Here is an 18800-nt window from a genome sequence, read left to right as displayed (position 1 = left end):
CATGCTGAATGTTGGAAGGAGAGGGGGTGTGGGGGGTTATTGTCTGAGGTGGAGGACCAGAGGAGGGGGTCAGTGGAAGGATGGTGGCTGGAGGGATGCCATTGTTCTAATGGTTATGAAAACAATTATTGATGGCAGGAATTCAGTGGGTGTGTACTTCACCCGCACCATCACCATACTGTGCCCTGCTACAACCCCCCCCCCCCACTCCACCCATGCTGTGCGGGGCGTATTACACATTATGGGATAACCGACTGTCTGTCCATTCCTGTCTGCTCGTTATGCTGCCCTTCCTTTTGAAAATTGTCTGCTTTATCGACTTCCTTCAAGACCACACGTTAGCCTCTTATCACGCCCTCTTACCACTCTCAGGGAGCCGGCTCTTCTATACAATAGTTACCATAGCCTGACATACGTCAGACTGCGAGCAGCCGCGTCCAACAGCCTGGTTGATCAGTCCGGCAACCAGGAGGCCTGGTCGACGACCGGGCCGCGGGGACGCTAAGCCCCGGAAGCACCTCAAGGTAACCTCAAGGTAACCACTCAGTCCCCAAGGTGAAAGAGTGTCCGGGCATATGACTTGTTACGAGTACTTATTTGCGATTCGTTTGGGCTGTCACGTGTGGTGATTAGTGTTGGGCAAGGCTAGGCCAGGTCAGGTCAGACTAGGCCAGGTCAGACTAGACTAGGTAAGGATAGGCCAGGTCAGATCTGGTCAGGTCTGGCTAGGCCAGGTCAGATCTGGTCAGGTCTGGCTAGGCCAGGTCAGGCCAGGCCAGGCTAGGCAGGGTGAGAGAAGTAAAGCGGCAGGTACTTACGTTTCCGAGAAAGTAGCGGCGGTAGTATATTGTTGATTTAGATTCGACGACATCCTGAAGCTAGTAGGTGGCGGCCTCATCGCTCTCGAACTTCTTGTTGTTGTAGGGGATACGAGGCACACCCAATATCCCCCTTACATTGATCACATCGCACACTAATATTTTTACTATTTCGGACACCAGATTGTCTGTTTCGTATATGTATAATTGTTCAATATTAAAACCACAATTTCAGGACAAAATTTAAAGTAAAACTAAAGATATTTGTAGTTGTATAAAAGTTGCATTTTTTCATCGGTCGTAGAGCTGGAAATCCGCAATATTCATCTCAGAACAATGCTTATTTCACGCAGAATCGTTAATAAACGTAAGATTTTTATACGTCTCAAGAAAGATAGAAATATAAATTTACTTTAATCTAGTTTTACATAATCTAGTTTTACTTTAAATTTTGTCCTGAAAGAGTTTTCATATATAGATCTAGTTTCTGCCGTTCTTCTGACATAAAAAGACCTTTGGTTTAATAAATTATTAAGATGTTTTCAACAATATTACTAGGGCGTTCACCGATTCCAACATGGGCGACCTTTTTGGAAACCCATGGAAACGCAACACTTGGGTTGACCCGATTGACAGACTGGTTATATTCCAACAGGGTCTGAGACATATATTCCAACGTCACATCGTTTTCTGTTGATGTTCCTACAACTCGTCCTCATTTTCAAAGGTAAGGTAAGGTAATTATCAAAAGAAGGCACCAAACCGGGAGGCTATGTAGCATCATCAGAGGGCGTTAAATATCACCAAGAATCCTCATTTTCAAAGCTTACCCAATTGTACATAATGTTGTTTAGCGGACGAACCATTACTCTATGTAATAATGAGTGCTTATTATATTTTAGTGCTACATAGCCTTCCCGGCTTGGTGCCTTCTTTAATAATTACTTTATTATAATTTACCGAGAAGCACCGAAATTCCTCCCAAGTGCTAACCTTTAACAGGATGCACTGTAGAATGGTGGTTTAAATCATGGGTTGAAACATTGACACTGAATGGAGACTTGTAATTTTTTTAACCATTTTCAGAGTAAATAGTAATAGTTTAATAGTACACTATTTTAGTAAAGAGCATTCATCCGTCAACAGCTATCATCATCACTGACTTCATTACAATCTTTATAAAGCCTTAATATCGTCACCAATATAAAGATAAAATAAGGAGCCATAGGCGGTAGTTATATATACCGAAGGTGAACTATAAATCTTAATAATTTTAATAGTAATAATAATTATTATTCATTATTTAACTTTGCCTCAAGTCAACTAGATTTTCTTGATTTTCTCGGAATATTTGAGTTGGGATGAGTACATGAGAGTTAATTATAAACTGTTTTTAATTAACTCTGCACTCTGGGTACCACCACAGAGTACATGTGGTGGTACAGAATACATGTGGTGATGCAGAGCACATGTGCAGGTACAGAGTACATGTGCAGGTACAGAGTACATGTGGTGATGCAGAGTACATGTGGTGATGCAGAGCACATGTGCAGGTACAGAGTACATGTGCAGGTACAGAGTACATGTGGTGATGCAGAGTACATGTGGTGATGCAGAGTACATGTGGTGATGCAGAGTACATGTGGTGATGCAGAGCACACGTGCAGGTACAGAGTACATGTGGTGATGCAGAGTACATGTGGTGGTACAGAGTACATGTACTGGTAGTATTGAACCCAATACTCGTCTTGTGGGTGTAATGATTCGTATTCCCATCCTATGAGGGGGGTTTCAAAACCCCCCCTCCCCCCACTTTAAAGCTTTAGCTGTAACAGTATTAGTCACTTGGGTTAAGGCTTTACAACATTTAGGAAGGGGGACTCTCCACGGGGGCAAGGACGGAACACGAGGAGAAATATTGGTAACACTAACGGAAAGAGAATTCTGTAGGCGAGTCAACCGTACAGAAAGACAGAGTTGGTGAAGGAGAACAGGGACTAGAGGGAGGGGCAAAAGTCGAAGCACGACATAGGCGAGAGTGAGAGTAAGGACCGCGCAAGGTAGCGAAGACAGTAGCGATCACGGCGGTCCTGGAGAGACAGGACGCCGGTGTCAACAAACAAGCTGAGGGTAGGAGTTGAACGAAAGGATCCGTAGTTCAGGCACTACTGATCTGTTCACAGATTAGTCGAAGTCTGCCGATGGTGGTGACTATACTACTTGTCTACCTGATCAAACCTCTATGAACCTCCTTCCCCCGAAGACAGTACTTTCACGGCAGAGCTTTATGCAATTGTGTTCACTCAACGTCAGATCTTCAATTAATGTGACAACGTTCCTTTGTTATTGTGGTAGATTCTCGGTGCCTTCATGGCACTGATAATTTTATTATCTTATCCCTTCCCATCCTGTGGTGATGGAGGTCTAATACTGGCAGTTTCTCATCTCTAACAGATGTACCAGTCAAATTTTGCTGGATGATTGTCTTGCTTTCTTACTGTACCTCTGAGTCGCTTGTCCCTCAGTGAATTCGATGCCTTTGACATCGCTCGCCTTGTGTTTTTTAGTACTCGTAGTGACAATTATATGTAGGGTGTTTTGAATATCCTGCGACACACATGGTGCTAAATAATCTTCCTGGCTTTGTCTTCTTTTGGTAATTAAACTTGTTACTTGGTGAACCAAGGCCCCTCCACTCCCCCTTATGTGTGGAGGTGGAGGCCGCCTCCACTCCCCCCTCGTGTGTGTTACCTGGACAATACGAGGGGGCTTTCGTACACCGCTCTCGGACAGATGGTAAATACTGTTTTCCTTTCCACGTAGGAAAGAGAATTTGTGTATTAGCCATGCAACGCATAAATCTGGAAATCATGTAAAACGACTTAATACTGGCCAAGGATGGAGCAAAATGTCAATTTTTATTTTCAGATTTGGGAGGGGGGCGTGTCTAGTTTTCAGCCACGTTATTGTGACTGTTATACATGCATTGCAGACATGCATATTTCTCCCTTTTACTTCATCCGGATATGGAGGTACGCAGTGGACATGCTTCCTGCGACGGCCCACACTTCCTTGGTGGGTAGGACATGCAGCCCGTCCTCAGGCCAGGCTCGTTAGAGGACCGGCCGTCCCCGTCAGACGCATTCAGCAATTTTAACATCAAATTCATTGTATAATTAGGTGTAGGTCAGGTAGGTGTTTAGGTTCTGTTTAAGCGATTATTTGTGTTTGTAGTACTTGAGGTGAAGAGTTTACAAACGCGATTCGAAGCAGAGGGCCCCAGTGAAGCACTGTTTGAACGTCGTCAGTGAGCAGTGTGTAGAGCTTTTTCATTCATAACGAGATTGACGGCGGCATTGGCAAGGATTGGCCTTTGTTGATGAGAACGGGCCTGGAAAGACTAGTCGACCTCCCATTTCACCCATATCCCTGCCCGTCCTCATCAACAAAGGCCAAATGCTCGTTAACCCAGCTGCCATTCCCTCAATCCCCCCCCCCCCCTCGGTTTATGAACGAAAAACGGTTTACACGACTCACAGCTGATGACGTCCGAACACTTCCTGCACAAGTGCTTCACCGACGACTTAGGTTCGAACCACAACGCTGAAAACCACGTACCCACACATACAGCCCGTCCTCCAAACAAAGATCCAAAAGTGATTCCATCCACCCGCCAAACCCCCTGTTTATGAATGAAAAGCGGTTTACACACGACTCACAACTGCTGACGTTCGAACATATCCGGAACAAGTGCTTCACTGACGAATTTTGTTCGAATCACAACGCTATAAATGCTTCACCCACGTACTACAAATACAAATAATCGCCAACAGAACCTAAACACCTAATTTAACCTATACCTAAATATGCACAGTATGCTAATATACAAGAATATTAATTTATATTTGAGAAAATTCCTATTTTGGATGAACAGCATGTTATAATTGATGAATGCGTCCTTGGGGTCGACCGCTGGATGTAATGAACTTGTCAGAGGACGGGTTACCTCAGCAACAAGCGACGGGGACTCATCTATCAACACCAGGATCAGGGAACGGATCCTCCATCTGTGTGATTTAGGGCATGGCATCATCCTGTCTTACATATCTTCCAATCAAAGAAATTCTCTCTCAGATTTGGACGAAATGTCCCCCTCATTTGAAATTTTCACATAACGTGATACCAGCATTACCTGTACGGGTCTTCAATATCCACTCCCCTTCCTCCCACCTCACAGAAAAACAAAATAATCAAATCAAATCAAATGTTTATTCAGGTAAAAGTACATACATAGAGGATTAGTTACAAACATAATGTTGGATTTATAGATAGAGCTGGTACATACAATACATAAAGCCACTAGTATGCATAGCGTTTGGGGCAAGAATAAGGCAGCAGAATGAACGTTCGAGTCAGCCTAGAAAGTGTCAGGTGGGGGAGGGGGCGTTTTTGACTGCGGTAACGGCGCCATGACACTGAGGCAGCAAAGGAGCTTTGGAAGATCGTTGATGCAAATGAGAAATGAGGAGTGAACTTTGTAACTATCCTGTCGAACGCCAATGTTAATTGGCAGGATGAGAAGTATCACATGGCGCACGACACAACGAGGCACACAACTCGTGGGAACATTTGGGATCCTAAACATCGGATGAGCACGACCGTTATTGTCGGAAATGTTTAATAGATGCAAGTAGCCTTCTAGTTACTGGTTGGATCAATAGGCAGCTTCTCGAGAGCCAGGGCCGCGTCCTTCCCAACATTGTGTTTCCTGCAGGACACTCGAGACAAGGTGCTGGCAGTGCCCGGTAAGCGACCTTGCCACGGCCACCATGGCACCCCCAGGTACCAGATGACTCTCTCCGGGGGTAATCCCGGATGTGCTAAGGGTGCCAGGCTGAGGGAAGCTCCTCGCATCGTTTTACTGGAACTGTTAATCGCTCATGGGGGGGGTTCATAAGAAGTCGAAGGGAAGGTGAGGCGTGTGTGTGTCCGCTTGCTCTCAGTCGGGAGCCACTTGTCACAGCTTAAATGGAAATATATGAAAGTCAGAGAAACTCGTAGTGGACCAGGAGTTTCATCCTGGTCCAGTATCTTCCGTCTACACCACTTTTCCTTTCAACCACCCACAATGCATTGTAACCATAGTATATACACTCGCTAAACTCTGGATGCAACCCACAACAGTTCCCTACCTCCCGGGTAACATTTTACTGACTAGGTGAACTGACATGTGAAAGGTAACGTCTATCTTGAGGTTATCTTGAGATGATTTCGGGGCTTTTAGTGTCCCCGCGGCCCGGTCCTCGACCAGGCCTCCACCCCCAGGAAGCAGCCCGTGACAGCAGACTAACTCCCAGGTACCTATTTACTGCTAGGTAACGGGCATTCAGGGTGAAAGAAACTTTGCCCATTTGTTTCTGCCTCGTGCGGGAATCGAACCCGCGCCACAGAATTACGAGTCCTGCGCGCTATCCACCAGGGGCCAGATTCACGAAAGCACTTACGCAAACACTTACGAACCTGAACATCTTTTTTCAATCTTTTGTGGCTTTGTTTTCCATATTATTTAAACAGATAATGAGCTCCGAAGCACCAGGAGGCTGTTTTTATAGCAATAATAACAGTTGATTGGGAAGTTTTCATGCTTGCAAACTCTTTAATAAATGTAACCAAAGCCGTCAAAGATTGAGGAAAGATGTACACGTTCGTAAGTGCTTGCGTAAGTGTTTTCGTGAATCTGGCCCCAGGCTACGAGGCCTACTGTTTCTGTCCTGACCAGGTATTATTACCACCGGGTCTTCAACTGCTGGCCGAGGACGTGGACAACTGTGCCTCTTCATGTGTCATTGGGCTCTGAATGACTAATTTTCAAAACGTCACATCTTAGTGGCCAACCTTGAATATCCTATTGATGATATTACGTCCTCTCAATATCAGCAAACAGCAATTAGCAGGGAACAAACATTAAGTGTTCAGTAAATTAAATATATTCTGCTGTACTTCAGAGACCTAGATAAGCTGCAGTTATTCACAGACCAATGGACTGGCTGCAACATTCATGTATGAACTACAATTTTTTGTTTAACAAGGGTATTACAAGTAATTCACACTGTGAAAGACACTTCTTTGGAAGGGAAGGGTGGGAGTCATAATGGTGTCATGAGAGACACGAGAGGAGGAGGAGGGAAGGCACACCCCAGAGTAGAGGAGTGTAGAAAGTCTAGCTGCGGAGGCCAGGCCAGCCACCGACTGTCTCCCTAGTTCGACGAACCCGGACCTATTGGGAGGGCGGGAAGATGGGAGAGGGAATACGGGAGGTAATGGAAGGAGGAGCTGCTGCAGCTTTCTCCTTCCCCCTCCTCAACACCACCTTGGATAATAATCACAAATGTACACGAAACTATGATCGTGTGCTAGGCCATTTGCCTTTTGCCACGACAAACAGCATCCCACCTTTATTTGAGATCATTCTGGAGCATTGCAGTTCACCTAGAGCACATTAACTTCTTATTGTATCGTCCGTCCCTGGGATCACCTGCGTCCGTGTGTCTGATCACTTGGTCTGCCTTCCATACATTATCACCCAACATCCTGGTAGAAAGTGAGAGTTACGAACTTATGAGCCGGTCTCCAGCCTGATCCGGTCTAACACACACACACACACACAGGTAAATCTAAACAGGTTGTTTGAAAAGGAAACAACGAGGGTAATTAGGACGAGGGGGGTGGGACACGAGGGATGCTATAAACACATGAACGACCCGAAGAACAAATCTTACCAACTAGGACAGTGGGTGTAAAGCATGACAACTATAGTGAAGCTACACCCCCATATAATGTACACAGCCTCAAGTGTAAGTACAAATTAACAGAGGAGCCACGTCAGAAGTCTAGCTAAGTCCAAGCAAACACAAGAGGCATACTGCAAGTAGGCGGAGCATAAAGAGGTAGACCTCACGTCCCCGTACTCAGTGATGATAGGCCAAGTACACACACACACATACCTGGCGGTATACACAGCGACTCTCACAGCTTCGGTTACCCGTGCATGAAAGCCAAAAATAATAATAATAAAAACGAGAAGCTTGAGCGAATCCTGGAGAAAGTACGGGGGGAGAACACGGAAAATGGCGGGAAAACGTCTGTCTGGCGCGCGCGAAAAGAAAGTTCCGGCGCGTCGCCTGACCCAACCAGATGGCGGGTTCCGGCTCCGTCGCGAGCGGCCTTGCAAGTACGTCTGCCTCCCACACTGCCAGCCTGGGTCCACCCGCCTACCCCTTATCCACCCACCCACCCACTAGCCAGGCCATGCAACCGCTCACCTGCCCTCATAGTTACCTGTCGAGCCTTGCCAGGTAACAACAATCGAATCCGGCGGTTACTCACCTCTCCAGTAACCTGTCGAGGCTTGCCAGATAACCGGTTACGTTTCCCGAGGTAAGATATCTTTTCCAACTTCTCTGATATAGAAGATGAGGGCTATATAGCTTTAAGGGGATTTCATTAAAAAAGTTTAAAGGCTTTGAATCAGAGTTCTAGAGTCTAGTCTTCACTCTGATCACCAATAGGATTTTCGTAAGGCCGTTTTACCTGTGTGCGCGCCATCGTGACACCGGTAGAAATTCAGTTTTGCCATAGCCTAATATGTGCCCAGATCTTTTGATAGGGTATGGCTCTAACTTTTACTTAAAGCTTTCAATCTTTGGTTTTCCACCTTCTGTGAACACTTGTATAGCGTCCCGAGACATCAATCACTGATGATGTAGATGGTTCACCTTATATGTAGAGGCCTGTCAGAGGGAGCCGACATGATGCTAATATCAGGTGACCCAACAAGGTAAACACACACACGGTATAATAATGATGGGTGGTACAACACATTTAATAATGGCATGGAATACCATATTCCTGTGATATCAACTAACCTAATAACAACTTGGCTACTTATGAAACTAAAGAACTTCATAGGGAAAAATAAAGTTGTATGTAAAGGGTTAAGTTCATGTAAGTTTTTCCTAAAAACATCAATTTATCAAACTAGCAAGATGTTAAAGTAGAAACAAAGAAATCAAAATTACAACACTATTAGGACAACGACAAAGTCTAAAGGGATCTTTCAGATATATCAAACCCAAAATTGGGAAAGAAGACTGGACCGTTGAAAATGAGAAGTCTCATTTCTTTGTCATTATCAGTTATCTAAGTGTGTTATATCGTTATTTACTAAGAGAACAATTTACAGATGTGTCCAACTGTGGGTAAATATCGAAATGGTGAAAAGGAGCAGTTCGCAGGGAAGGAAATGATTATACTAACAAAAGTTAATGCTGATTCAAAAATAAAATAATCAAATCATAGAGCCTAACGTAGGTGATAAATTTTTTTTAAAAGTGATAGATTAATTACACCGAAATATTTCGGCAATTAATTTGACGTCTATTGATGGGGGGGGGGGGGGGGAGGATTTATAAAAGTCCCCATATGGATTTACACTATTCTGAGAGAGAGTTCAATACATATACACCCGCTGTAGCTCCGCCTCTCCAATTTAGTGGGCTGAGGACAATTAGCAAATTAATACCTACACAATTTCACTCTGAAAATCGACACCAACTTTCTACAAAAGTTGCTTGCTGAACGATAATTTATATTTTTTCTCTGTTCTTGCGTGCTGGCTCACTGCTTGGCTGCCACTAGCCCCCACAAGCACACGCTTTCATTGCGAAAGTCTTAGTGCTGATAAGTGCGTAGGCTTTCTCCCGCCCCATCCTGGATATGTAACAGAGCTTTCTCTGGCTTTATCGTGAGAAAGATCACCATGGGCTTCGATAACACTAATGGAAGCTTACGGAACCAAGCTGCCTACCAACCTCTCAAAATATTATATATATATATATAATCTCGTAGGCTGACAGACCTTAAATCCAGAAGAAACCATGAAACTGTAATTATAAAAAATATTGTTATTGTTCTGTAATAATTTATATTGTATATTACTGCTGATTTCATTAATATTTATATTATTGTAGCTGTATTATTAAACACTTTTTTGGGTAACTAAACTAAATAATTAAGCGACCGCATCCATGATATATATACTGAGAGGTGAATGACTTCCACAAAAGTAAGATCTGGCCAGACTTTGATCAGGTTTAGAGAAAACAGATTCTAAAATACAAGACTTAAATGATCGGAAAGTTCAGTGTGTGAAAGTGGAATGAAATTAAGTTCTGGTTCGACAGGAATAGTTATATGAAGAGTGGAATGTCACCGCACTCTCAGAGCAGCCCGTCCTCTCCAGTGGTCACAACGTCACTAAATTGGTGTACTAATTTGCCCAAACCAAACCGAGGGGTCCACGTACGATAGTCGCTAGAAGTTGTTGTACATTTTACTTTGACGTTGGGGGTTTTGAATGCCACAATACGGTGTGGAATGCAAGAGGAGAGGTTGTTAAACTGGAGAGGAGATAGTAATTATCCATAACAGAAAATGGAGTTACCATTACTCCTATTAACATTAGGGGAGACCGTGTTATATCGACACAGCCGCCAGTACCGTTACATCTGGATGTATATTATCGTTACAAGTACATTATAGTGGTCTACGTCCTCGTCTCACAATCGAGGACCCGGGTTAAATTCCCGGCTATTTCATATTAAGCGGTTGGGCACGTTTCCTTTCACATGTGCCTCTGTTCACCTAGCAGTAAAATAGGTATCAGGGAATTAGAGAATTGTTGTGAGTTGCATCCTGGGATAAGGGCAGTAGCTGGCTTATAAGGACCACGATTAGTCAAAAATTACAGGCTTCCTGTCCCCGACACCACGAACTATATGGCTGAAGATCAACAACACTTACTACAGCCATGCAGGGGTTCGGAATAAACATTCGAACAACATTCGAACATCTTTCCTGATGAAAGATGTGTCTGTGTTTACTCGACCCATGACGGCAAATGACCACGTCACCATCTAGTGTAATTAGGGCTCCATACTTCTGTACGCTGCTGGTCAACACTACAGATTCCACTCCATCATTCAACGGCAGCAATAGCAGAAGAAAAACCCATCAACGGGCAGCAACAGGGGCAACGGAAACAACAGAATCCCAGCATCGTCAGAAAGAGAAGACGTTTAGTAGCTCCTAGGCCGGAAAGGTCGAGGCGGGGAGACCCAGGGAGGGAAATGGAAGGGAGCACTGAAGATGGCCAGGACAGAGGGGGGGGGGAGATGGGAGGGGAGGAAGGGGAAAATAATAGGCAAGGAAGTGAGGCAGGCAGTGGGATGGGGGTGGGAAAGGTGAGGGAGAAAGGGACGAGGTAAGACAGGAGAGAAAGCTCAGGTTCCGGGAGACCAAGACGTTTCCCCCCTCCAGCGACGTCTACCGTCGCCTGCCCCCCCCTCACATCTTAACCCCACCCCCTCCCCCAGACCCCTCCTCCTCTTCTGCTGCCTACCGCTGCCATCCTTCACTGCCTACCTCACATGACTGCCTTCCTCACTCGACTCAAATAACCAAAATACTCGGACTGAACTTGCTATTTCATCAGTAAAATAGAATCAAGATTCTATTTTACACCCCAACAGTTGATAGGGGAGAGGCATGTGAGGTCCGTTTGCCACGCTATAGGAACCAGGAACGGCCCACTATAGGGAACCAGGAACGGCCCACTATAGGGAACCAGGAACGGCCCACACTATAGGGAACCAGGAACGGCCCACTATAGGGAACCAGGAACGGCCCACACTATAGGGAACCAGGAACGGCCCACTATAGGGAACCAGGAACGGCCCACACTATAGGGAACCAGGAACGGCCCACACTATAGGGAACCAGGAACGGCCCACACTATAGGGAACCAGGAACGGCCCACACTATAGGGAACCAGGAACGGCCCACTATAGGGAACCAGGAACGGCCCACTATAGGGAACCAGGAACGGCCCACTATAGGGAACCAGGAACGGCCCACTATAGGGAACCAGGAACGGCCCACTATAGGTAACCAGGAACGGCCCACACTATAGGGAACCCGAGTGGCTCAGTCCTTGTCTGTGCACATAAAACTAGTCGACTCCAGTCGCTCACCGTCTCATAATATACGTACATACTTTGCTAATTATGAAATGGCACACCGTGGCTATCTGTAGCCAAGGTAATGGACAAATGGGTTAATTGAGTCGGCCTCGTGTCCGGTGATCTCGTCTCGGAAAAAAGGAACTGGAAACCTTGTGTGTAGCCGGGAAGTGTGCACTCGGGAGCGCGCGCAAAGGCGCCTTCCCGTCTTGAGTCCGCTTGGAAGCGATGCAGCTAAGTAATGACGGAAGCTGTAAACAAAACGTTCGCTTCCACACACACACAAGGATTCTGAAAACACTAAAGATAAACAGCTCATCTGTGTAAAATGCATACGGTTATAAGACCGTCCAAGCAACAGCCTGGTGGACCAAACTCTCACAAGTCAAGTCTGGCCTCGGGCTGGGCTTGGGGAGTAGAAGAACTCCCAGAACCCCATCAACCAGTATCAACCAGGTATAGGGTTCCACGCACGCACGCGCGCGCACACACACACACACAGGGGCCGAAAGGGCCAAAACCCAGATGTAATAGGACTCACAGAAACAAAATTGTCAGACATAACAAATGCAGTGTTTCTGCAGAACTATTATATAGTAAGGGAAGAGAGGGGGAGGGGGAGGAGGAGGAGTAGCCCTGCTGATAAGGAAGGACTGGAGTTTTGAAGAGATGGAAATTCCGGGCTGTGACGGATTCAGGAAAAGGGTCGTAGAATATCTGGAGGGAAAGAGCTTTGTAACACACCACCAGCATGGGGTTTAGAGATGGTAAATCGTGCCTCACAGGCTTAATAGAATTCTATGACCAGGCGATACAAATTAGGCAAGCAAAGGAAGGGTGGGCAGACTGCATTTTCTTGGACTGTCAGAAAATCTTTGACACAGTACCCCATAACAGGCTGTTACAAAAGTTGGAGAAACAGGCAAGAGTAAAAGGTAAGGTGCTCGAGTGGATAAGGGAGTATCTACGCAACAGGAAACAGCGTGTAACTCAAGCAGTTACAGTCCCGCTCCTGTGCCAGGTAAGTCCACTACGGCCGGGCTCACTTGGAAGGCCAAGAACCCCGTGCTACTTGGAACTTTTTGTTCCGAGTAGCCGACTCTAAAACAACAACAGCAGCAACGAGTAACTGTGAAGGGAGAGACATCAGAGTGGCGAGATGTCACCAGCGGAGTCCTCAGGGCTCTGTACCTGGACCCAACCTGTTTCTAATATATGTAAACGTTGTTTATTGTTGCTTTAGATTCAGCTACTCGGAACAAAAAGTTCCAAGTAGCACGAGCTATGGTGAGCCCCTAGTGGACTTACATTTGTAAACGATCTTCCAGAGGGTATAGACTCATTCCTCTCAATGTTTGCTGATGATGCAAAAATTATGGGAAGAATCAAGACAGATGAAGATAGACAGAGACTACAGGACGACCTGGACAAGCTGGTGGAATTATCTAGAAAATGGCTACTAAAGTTTAACTCAGGAATGTGTAAAGTAATGAAATTAGGCGAAGGGAGCAGGAGACTGAACACAAGGTACCATCTGGGAGGTGAAAATCCTGCAAGAGTCAAATAGAGAGAAAGATCTGTGGGTTGATATCACACCGAACCTGTCCCCAGAAGCCCAAAACTAAAGGATATCATCAGCGGCATATGCTCGATTGGCCAACATTACTGCTTTTAGAAACTTATGTAAGGAATCGTTTAGGATCTTGTTTCAAAGGTTTGCCACCAGACTAGTACCCGGGCTGAGAGGTATGACCTACGAGGAGAGACTACGGGAATTAAACCTCACGTCGCTGGAAGACAGAAGAGTTAGGGGGGACATGATCACTACGTACAAGATAATCAGAGGAATTGACAGGGTAGATAAAGACAGGCTATTTAATACAAGGGGAACACGCACTATGGGACACAGGTGGAAACCGAGCGCCCAAATGAGCTACACAGATATTAGAAAGAATTTCTTTAGTGTCAGAGTGGTTGACAAATGGAATGCATTAGGCAATGATGTGGTGGAGGCTGACTCCATACACAGTTTCAAGTGTAGATATGATAAGAGCCCAATAGGCTCGGGAACCTGTATACCAGTTGATTGACAGTTGAGAGACGGTACTAAGAGCCAGAGCTCAACCCCCGCAAGCACAAATAGGGGAGTACAAGTAGGTGAGTAACACAGTGGGTGTAGGCGACCCATATATGTGGGAGATGAGACCCCAAGTTAGAAAGTCAATATTGTGGACAAGTTTCTGTCACATCGCCCACAAGACGACCCTCGATCACCAGGATACCAAACCAACAATCTTTAAATCGCCATTTATGCAGAAATGTGTTATTTTCAGACATTTGCCACCTCGAATGATGCCAGGGAAGGAGAGATGTCCCTTAAGTTTGGCCTAAGATGATGCCAAGACTCTCCAAACGTTGGAGAGTCTAATTCAATCAAAAACTAAATGTAAATAAAAACAGTGTTGAAGATGAAGATTATGCAACATTGCTAATTACAAGGACAATAATTAATCTGGATCGTCCCGTCGAAACCTTATCGAAATATTTCATTGGGTCCGTGCCACGTGTTCACCGTGGTGGCCGGGGCGTGGCACCCCCCCGAGGTGGGGAACAGTGCCAGCGGCAGGTAACGGCGGCAACGGTGTCACCAGCAGCACCAACAGACACGGCCGCAACAGACAGTGGCGACAACAGACTTCTACTTTCTCCTGAAGGTCGACAAGAATTCAAGCAAAGTTCCGGGTGAAGACTTTGAGATTCCTCCGTGAGGGTTGGGGGGGGGGGTGGGAGAGAGGTGGAGGGGGGAGTTTTGGAGAGGGAGTGTTGGAGAGGGGAGTGTTGGAGGGGGAAGGGAGTGAGTGTTTGGAGAGGTGTGGTATGGGCAGCAGTGATGGTAATGTTTGGAGCGCCAACCCTCCCCACCTCCCCATTCCTCAGACGCCCGTTTCATGCATTCTATAAATAACTTACAACTTTCTCTCCTGCTAACACCAAGATGGTTTTTGGGGAGAGGAGAGCATGGCGGGGAGATGGGGAGAAAGGATAGTTAGAAAAGATGGGGAAAATAGAGAGGAAGAGGAGAAAGGCGATAGAAAGATACATTATAAAAGCAAGTGAATAAAACATCTAATGATACAATTTTGACCTAAGTTGAAAGCCTAGTCGAGAGGAGACATTTAAGGGGAAAAAATAAAGCCTCTCTATTTCCCTTTCCTCTCTCTCTCTCTCTCTCTCTCTCTCATCTCCTCTCTCTCTCCTCGTCTCTCTCTCTCTCTCTCTCTCTCTCTCTCTCTCTCTCTCTGTGTTTTTCACCCGGTGCTTTCTATATCCACCCTCTCCCTCCCTCCCTCACCTGACGGGGTTTCTCTGTAGGAATTCGATCTTTTTTTTGTAATTTCTTAACACCGCTGCTTTTCTCTGTGTCGCGTGGCCGACCTCTGGAGGCGTGGTGCCTCTCTCCACCCCCCCCCCCCACACACACGTGTACAGTGTGTGTGTGTGTGGTGTGTGTGTGTGTGTGTGTGGTGTGTGTATTCACCTAGTTGTATTCACCTAGTTGTGTTTGCGGTGGGTTGAGCTTTGCTCTTTTGGCCCGCCTCTCAACTGTAAATCAACTGTTTACTAACTACTTTGTTTTCACAACACCACACACACACACACACACACACCCCAGGAAGCAGCCCGTGACAGCTGACTAACTCCCAGGTACCTATTTACTGCTAGGTAACAGGGGCATTCAGGGTGAAAGAAACTTTGCCCACTTGTTTCTGCCTGGTGCGGGAATCGAACCCGCGCCACAGAATTACGAGTCCTGCACGCTATCCACAAGGCTACCAGGCCCCCCCTCGTAGCCCCTGTATACAGAGCATGTATACATGCACCAGGGCCACAGAACAGACAAGCGTATTAAGGAGGCGCGCCTGGATGACTACTTACGGATGAGTTGAAGTTCCTTATATAAGAGTGCGTATGTGTGCATATATGTAGTGTGTATGTACACTAATGTATTCACCTAGTTGAGCTTGCGGGGGTTGAGCTCTGGCTTTTTAGTCCCGCCTCTCAACTGTCAGTCAACTGGTATACAGATTCCTGAGCCTATTGGGCTCTACATTATCTACACTTGAAACTGTGTATGGAGTCAGCCTCCACCACATCTCTGTCTAATACATTTTGTATGGGGGTGGAGGGGGGTGTGAGGGTGAAGGGGGTGTGAGGGTGGAGGGGGCGGGGGGGGGGGTGGAGGGGGTGAGGGTGGAGGGGGTGGGGATGGATGAGGTGAAGGTGGAGGGGGGGTGAGGGTGGGGGGGATGGAGGGGGTGAGGGGTGGAGGGGGGTGGGGGGGAAAAGTAGCCCACACCCGGACAGAGCACCGGATGATCTTCCGCCCACAAACTCCATCAGTACTCCCACATCACCCCACCCCCAGCACCCCTCCCACATCACCCCACCCCCACCACCCCTCCCACATCACCCCACCCCCAGCACCCCTCCACATCACCCCTTACCTCTTCCTCCCCACTTTCATTTTCCCTTCTCTTCTCCTCACTTCTCTCTCTCTTATCTTGCTTTCCTCAACCTTCAAGCTCTCTCCCTCCCCCCTCTCCACAGAACCTCCCTCCCCTCGACAGAACCCTCCCTCCTCCTTCCACAGAACTCCCCCTCCCCCTTCCACAGAACTCCCCCTCCCCCCCTCCCCTGAACCCTCCCTCGTCAAGGTGAAACGAAGCGGGAGAGGAGTCGAGGGAAGGGTGGATGGGAGGGGGGGGGGGGGCTGGCTGGCTGGCTGAGGTGAACATTTCGGCATCCGCATAGAAAGCTCCCGTTCGACTCTCTCCAGACGCCTGGTGACGTCACAGTGACATAAGAACGCGGCGAGGTATGCAGACACGTGCGGTGCGTGTGTGTGTGTGTGTATGTGTGTGTGTCTTTTCCCACTTATGCATGGCCACTGTGTCCTCGCGGGTCGAGCTTCAGCTCCAGAGTCCCGCCTCACAACTTACAAGGAAATCATGGCGGGTTTACATGTAGTCAACAGTTTACGAGCTCCGAGGTGCTATACGCGGGTGTTCGTGAATGACATCATGGGGGGGGGGGGGAGCTGAGAACGTTTGCGAGCTCGTAATATTTGTCAATAAATAATGAGGCGCAATGATCGCGGAAAGATGTAAAGGTTTCGCAAGTGGTCCCCGAGATGTTTGAGCCAGTAGTTCTATGTCAAGGCTCTAGGTACAGCCTTGACATAGACCTACTGGCTCTGGGTAGACCCGTGACATAGGCCTACAGGTCCATACAATGCAGTTGTATGCTTACATGAATGTCCAGTTTATTTTAAAAATTGCCAAAGGCAGCTTTTCCACGCTTCACCCCCCCCCAACCCCCCCTCCCACAGCATCCCACCCCCAACCCCCCTCCAACATCACCCCACCCCCCAACCCCCCTCCTCCTACAGCACCCCACCCCCAACCCCCTCCAACATCACCCCACCCCCAACACCCCCCCCCAGCACCCCACCCCCAACCCCCCTCCTCCTACAGCACCCCACCCCACACCCCCCCCAGCACCCCACCCCAACCCCCCCCCCAGCATCCCTACTCCTCCCACAATTAATAATGGTCCAAGCTCCAAAGGTGCCATACCAGAGCGTCACCCTTGTAAGTGTGCAATAATCCAGTGTTGCCAGGTCTGTCTTCCTCAGATATTTTCCACAATGTAAACATTACAACTGTTGTTGCCTTCATTCAAGTGCGGTCTATGGCTGTCTGTCTGGTGGTCTATGGCTGTCTGTCTGGTGGTCTCAAGACTGTCTGTCTGGCGGTCTAAGGCTGTCTGTCTGGTGGTCTAAGACTGTCTGTCTGGCGGTCTAAGCTGTCTGTCTGGTGGTCTAAGGCTGTCTGTCTGGTGGTCTAAGGCTGTCTGTCTGGTGGTCTAAGACTGTCTGTCTGGCGGTCTATGGCTGTCTGTCTGGTGGTCTAAGACTGTCTGTCTGGTGGTCTAAGGCTGTCTGTCTGGTGGTCTAAGGCTGTCTGTCTGGTGGTCTAAGGCTGTCTGTCTGGTGGTCTAAGACTGTCTGTCTGGCGGTCTAAGGCTGTCTGTCTGGTGGTCTAAGGCTGTCTGTCTGGTGGTCTAAGGCTGTCTGTCTGGTGGTCTAAGGCTGTCTGTCTGGTGGTCTAAGGCTGTCTGTCTGACGGTCTAAGGCTGTCTGTCTGACGGTCTAAGGCTGTCTGTCTGACGGTCTAAGGCTGTCTGTCTGACGGTCTTAAGGCTGTCTGACGGTCTAAGGCTGTCTGGCGGTCTAAGGCTGTCTGACGGTCTAAGGCTGTCTGTCTGGTGGTCTGAGGCTGTCTGTCTGGTGGTCTGAGGCTGTCTGTCTGGTGGTCTAAGGCTGTCTGTCTGGTGGTCTAAGGCTGTCTGGCGGTCTAAGGCTGTCTGACGGTCTAAGGCTGTCTGTCTGTGGTCTGAGGCTGTCTGTCTGGTGGTCTAAGGCTGTCTGTCTGGTGGTCTAAGGCTGTCTGTCTGGTGGTCTAAGGCTGTCTGTCTGACGGTCTAAGGCTGTCTGTCTGACGGTCTAAGGCTGTCTGACGGTCTAAGGCTGTCTGTCTGGTGGTCTGAGGCTGTCTGTCTGGTGGTCTAAGGCTGTCTGTCTGGTGGTCTAAGGCTGTCTGTCTGGTGGTCTAAGGCTGTCTGTCTGGTGGTCTAAGGATGTCTGTCTGGTGGTCTAAGGATGTCTGTCTGGTGGTCTAAGGCTGTCTGTCTGGTGGTCTAAGGCTGTCTGTCTGGTGGTCTAAGGCTGTCTGTCTGGTGGTCTAAGGCTGTCTGACGGTCTAAGGCTGTCTGACGGTCTAAGGCTGTCTGACGGTCTAAGGCTGTCTGGAGGTATAAGGCTGTCTGACGGTCTAAGGCTGTC

At 47.5% G+C, this 18800-nt stretch overlaps 1 protein-coding gene across 3 annotated transcripts in view; it reads right to left on the bottom strand.

Annotated features, from left to right (window-relative positions):
* Window positions 1-18800, bottom strand: part of LOC138350469 (uncharacterized) — a 59055-nt gene that overhangs the window by 11624 nt on the left and 28631 nt on the right. The window contains exon 1 of one of the 3 annotated variants that reach the window (XR_011222119.1): window positions 819-979. The exons of 1 other annotated variant lie outside the window; for it this stretch is intronic. Coding sequence is in view for 1 of the 2 variants with exons in the window: in XM_069301422.1 (XP_069157523.1) it covers window positions 7272-7287 (16 nt within the window). In the remaining variant the exon portion in view is untranslated. Of the gene's footprint in view, window positions 1-818; window positions 980-7271; window positions 7410-18800 lie in introns of those variants that run through there. One more of the 3 variants, XM_069301422.1, reaches the window with a different exon arrangement.

This window comes from Procambarus clarkii, chromosome 45 (genome assembly GCF_040958095.1).
Source record: "Procambarus clarkii isolate CNS0578487 chromosome 45, FALCON_Pclarkii_2.0, whole genome shotgun sequence".
Taxonomy (NCBI): Eukaryota; Metazoa; Arthropoda; class Malacostraca; order Decapoda; family Cambaridae; genus Procambarus; species Procambarus clarkii.
This window is presented reverse-complemented; position numbering and strand designations above follow the sequence as displayed.